Source organism: Poecilia latipinna, unplaced genomic scaffold (assembly GCF_001443285.1).
Source record: "Poecilia latipinna isolate Pla-1442-1.1 unplaced genomic scaffold, P_latipinna-1.0 Scaffold970, whole genome shotgun sequence".
In the NCBI taxonomy this organism is placed as follows: Eukaryota; Metazoa; Chordata; class Actinopteri; order Cyprinodontiformes; family Poeciliidae; genus Poecilia; species Poecilia latipinna.
This window is the reverse complement of record NW_015113586.1, coordinates 214,583-219,483: the sequence shown is the minus strand read 5'-3', so window position 1 is coordinate 219,483 and position 4,901 is coordinate 214,583. Positions and strand designations below refer to the sequence as shown.

The 4,901-nt window shown below is 36.0% G+C and overlaps 1 protein-coding gene across 1 annotated transcript; it reads left to right on the top strand.

Annotated features, from left to right (window-relative positions):
* Window positions 1–219: 219 nt before the first annotated feature.
* On the top strand, window positions 220–4,416 carry LOC106958211 (sperm acrosome membrane-associated protein 4-like). Its single transcript, XM_015049995.1, has 2 exons — window positions 220–535; window positions 2,491–4,416. The coding sequence occupies exons 1-2, from the start codon at window positions 235–237 to the stop codon at window positions 2,712–2,714; spliced, it is 525 nt and encodes a 174-aa protein (XP_014905481.1). The 5' UTR covers window positions 220–234; the 3' UTR covers window positions 2,715–4,416.
* Window positions 4,417–4,901: the final 485 nt, after the last annotated feature.

Below are 4,901 nucleotides of genomic sequence, written 5' to 3'. Positions count from 1 at the left end.
TAAAAGAAATGTTAAAAATTGTCCATTCCTCTAGAACTGTGGTTGGAAGGCCACAAAAAAATGATCCAGAGGGCCACAAATGGCCCCCGGACCGCACTTTGGACACCCTGGTTTAAATCAAAGCATGTTCATATTGTTGCCAATAATTTTTAAGTTTTGTTTCAAATAATGTCCGTGTTCATTGTGACAGGTTTGTTATCGTGTCATACTTTAGTCGCCTTTTAAAAGACTGAAATGGTTTCTGCTCTTCCTCCATTTTGTTTTTTAAACGCCTCTGTGGTTTCCTGCTCTGATCCAAACGTGCGGTTCCCCTCTGCTGTCAGTAACTCACTGTACAATCTGCTGCTCGTCTATTTACAAGTAAACATTTTTTCTCCTCCTTTCTGTCTCTTTCCCCGAACCCTTGATTCCTCAAACCTAACAGGTCAAAACCTCGAGTGCTACAAATGTAGCATCGGCCTGTGGAACCTCTGCTTGACCTCAAAAACCACGTGTGGCACCGGGGAGCACTGCTTCAGCGGCGAAGGGGGATCGGGTGAGTCACTCATCAAAAACGTCTCGCCAAGAGATAATCTCCAAGACATTCACAGCCACATTCCTGAACCGCTGGATGACTAATTTGTTTTTTGAAGAAATGTTTATCAACAGAACATGGTGTTAGTGTGGTTTCCAGGTATTAGCCCCACCGGCTCCTCTCCATACCCAGTAACTGGTTGGGTAGCTGTGGCTGCAGCAGCAGCTGCTGGCACCGAGTCGCTTTTATTGCTGTGGAGGAATTTGGAACATTTTCAGTCGGCCATGTTGGTGGATTTTCCAACAGTAAGAGCATCTCGGCTGGATTTAAACCCAGACTTTGTCAAAGACACTCCACACTGCAAGAAAACACAAAATCTTATCGAGTAACTTTGGTCTGGTTTCTAGTGCAAATATCTTGGTATACACTTTTCGGCAAGAAATAGACTAGTTTTAAGTGAATAATTCCTTGATCTTGATGAAAAAGTACTGGCTGCATTGGGAGATAAATTAACTTGTAATATGGGAAAAATATCTTGTTATAAGTGAAATAATCTGCCAATGGAAAGAATATTTTTTTCATAAATATTAAGGAATTATTTGCTCAAAACAAACCTTTGTGTTTTACTAAAAATAAGAAATCAACGAAAAATAAGAAATAAGACAAAACTAACTCAAAAGTAGCTTTTGAACAAGATATCCTGACTTGTTTTAAGTAAATAATTCCTTAATATTGATAAAGTGCTAGTTCCACTGGCGCCATTACCTAGCAACGGCAGCCTTGCCCAGCCCGTCGCCTAGCAACCAAGATCTAGTTTCACTGGCAGATTATTTTACTAGAAACATGAGGAAAATTTCTTGTTTTAAGTTAATTTATCTTCTAGTGAATCAAGTACTTTTTCATCAATACTAAGGAATTGTTTACTTAAAATAAGCCTCTGTCTTGCTAAGTTACTTGTAATTTAGTTTTGTCTTATTTCAAGTGTAGTAAGATGTTTCCACTAGAAACTAGACCAGGAATACTCGGTAAGATTTAGTGTTTTTACAGGGCAAAGCCTTAATCCCGTTTAATCTCAGAGGTGGATTCCTCTCAAATGTAACAGGAAGTGCACTTTCAGAACAGATTGACTTTTTATCTCTATAGGTTTCTCTTAGCTTATCAGCAATAAACACAGATAACCCTTATGACATCAATGCGTCTTACAGCACTTAATAAATGTCCCATAAATACCAACACACAAAAAAACATGATTAAGTTGTACTGCTGACTTAAAAACACTGAAACAAATCACTAAAATAGAATCAACATCATGCAAATCTTGTGTAACATGAATAAATGTTATGCAACTGAAAGTATATCATATTTCTTTAAGTGTCTATATGAGAAAACAACATTTTCAGATAATATATAATTTAGGTCAATATAATTATATTGCCACTGAAGGGAATGCGCACAAGCAAAACAAGATTTTACCTGCATGGCTGCTTCATGCATGTCTTTGTGCAGCACGACAACGTGCAGGAGGAGGGAATCGGCTGTTAACAACTACCATCTTCTGATCGATTAACTCGTTATTCTGAGAAAACCAACCAGAAATTAACTGGTTATTTTAAGAAAGCCAGTGGAAATTAACTCATTATCTTGAGGAAACCATAAAAATCAGGTAATGAACTCGTACAAAAGTCAGAATCTTAACTCAAACCACCAGGAAATCAACTCGTTATTTTGAGAAAACAATCAGGAAATTAATTTATCTTGAAAAAACCATTGGGGGGAAATGTATATGTAGAAAATGTCCGCTCTCGCCGTCAGCACGACACAAAAAAAAAAAATCCCAAATACTTTTTAACAACTAAAATGACTTTAAACGCGACTTAAATTTCCAAAAAAGCCCCAAGTTGAACTACTTTCATTGAAACGGGTTGAAAATGGATTTACTGGTTGATAGTCAATCCTAAATTGTGTTTCTTCTACAGGTGATGTGAAACTCAAGATGAAGGGCTGCCTCGAAGTGGCAAAATGCAACCAGACGGAAGACGTGAAATTACCCGGCAGCTCCAACACCACCATCTACAAAATGACCAAAACCTGCTGCAGCACCAACCTGTGCAACGCGGCGCCCGGCCTGCCCGGCGCCTCCGCCCTCAGCCTGGCAGCAGTCGCCATGTTTTCTCTCCTGGCTGCCAACTTCATGGTTTAATACTCCAGAAAAAAGAGCTTACAGACACATAGTACCATCATACACGTTCTAGCACTAGATCTTTGTTTTTCATGCATGTTTTAAAGTGATTTTTACATCATTTAACTCCTAAAAATGTAATTAACTGGAAATTAAGTTTAAATCTAATTTTTTTGCAACACATTTACAGATTCTGTGTTTTTACATGTATTTCTTTACGGATTTTGTATTGAAAGGTAAACATTTTGCTCTTGGAACAGATTTAAGCCTTGGTGATTGGCTACATTTAGCTAAAATAAACAGGAAGTTGTTAGTTTATGTCGGTCTAAATATAGAAAAAGAAAATCCAGATACAACACAGTAATACCAAGTGTTAAAAAAAGACAAATCAAGTTTTATGTTATCACACGAATGATTTGTTTAAAGACATACCGTTTTTCAGCAATTACCTTGACTAGCTTGGCCAAGCTAAGCTATTGTAAGATAACGGCACAAAATGCTATTTGTTTCAGATGTGGTGCATTAATTTTGGGAGAAAAAATTAGCTTTGCTTGCATTTTATCTTAGAAACCAGAAACTTAAATATTTCTGACTTACTCTTGCTTTAGCTTAAAAGATTTTAACCCTCTTCTTAGGAGCTAACAGGCTAACGTTAGCCAAAATAAGTAAATGCTGGTTTGGTTTTCTGTGAATGTAGAAAAAGTTTGCCTTTCAGTCTTACTTGTGACATTTGTTCCACTTTTCTTTATTCATTTTTTTAATATTTCTGGTCACACAAATACACTTTCTGAGCCGGATTAAGTTTTCTGCGTTTGGTTTAGCCGAGTTAGATTAGCTAACCTAATGTAAGCTAAATGCACTAGCAAATGTTTCCCAAAGTACCGTTTGTTTTTAATGACATATATTATTAATTCAAAGTAAAAAAGGAGCTTAATACGCATTTCTACGTCAACTCATTATGTTAGAAACTGGAAACTTAATCTTAAATTTAAAATTTTCTTGACCGGTGACTTGCAAAACAGCTAGCTTGATAACTAGCTAGCTCACAATATAGAAAAAAACGCATATCTTTCTATCACACATGTGACACATATTCCAAGTATTCAAGAAAGAAAACTGAGGTTATTTTTGCAAACAAAAAGACAGATAAGTAATTGTCATTCTCAGTAGCTAGCTGTTAAACATGCTAAGCTAAGCTAATGGTGGATATTACATAAAGTACAATATATTTTAGTTTCAAGATTAGAATAAGATCTGGAAAGTATTTTTTCTGCTGATTTCAAATTGATGCTGTAGAAACCACTTAGAACGGGTTTGGTCTTTAAACATTTTTTTTCGTATTTCTAGGTAGTTTTTTTTTTTTTTTGCGGCCCATCTTTCTTTTTCTGCCATCTTAAAAATGATTAATTAAAAAAAAAAAACACATGACTCCATCAGTTTTATTTAACTTCTTGATGTTTGTGTCAAAGTTATACATTTGCAGCGGTTGATCAGAAACTGTAGGATGAAAGTTTTTATAAGTTTGTTCAGCCTGTTTAGGTTGCGTTTCATTTAAAGGGCTCTCGTTTTTTTACCGTTAACTTTCTCTTTTTTATGTTGCTGCTCTTTCTATGGATGTTTCCTCAATATTTTCAAAATCAGAAATTTGTGTCTGACTTTAAGGTGAAATGTTTCTTTGTAAAATTGTTTTTGACAAAGGTGAATAAAATTGGAAAACGGGAAAGGGTGAGCTGTTTGTTTCAAGGTGTTTTCTAAACAGAATCACCATGGAAACGTTCCCAGACTGACCAGTTCTTCCAGTATGACACAAACACGACTCGCCTGTATGGGAAATATGTCAAAAACCTGAAATTATTCAACATTTTGATGAATAATTGAGTTGGGACATTACCAGAATTGGAGAAAAAACATGCATTCGAAAGTGGGTGAAATTTATGTTTTGAAGTTTTTACACAAATACGAAATAAATAAAGAAAAATAAAGAGAATCCACATCTATATATAGTCACCATTAGGAGTACTGTGGAGTTCTCGGTTACATTTGTGTTGTTTAGTTTGGTAAAAAGAGACAGTTTCAGTAGAAAACCTTAAAACATTTTATGAAACGTCTGTGTACAGGATCTGGTGATACCAGCGTTCCCAGCAACATCTAACCAAAACAAAAGACACAACTAATGAATCTATGGGCTCTTTGCACCTCAGCTTCCGC

Excerpts from the sequence above, each read along its gene's own strand:
- LOC106958211 (XM_015049995.1), top strand. The coding sequence starts at position 235 with ATGGTTTCTGCTCTTCCTCCATTTTGTTTTTTAAACGCCTCTGTGGTT. Across the intron at positions 536-2,490 it reads CAGCGGCGAAGGGGGATCGG|GTGATGTGAAACTCAAGATG; the intron begins GTGAGTCACTCA and ends TTTCTTCTACAG.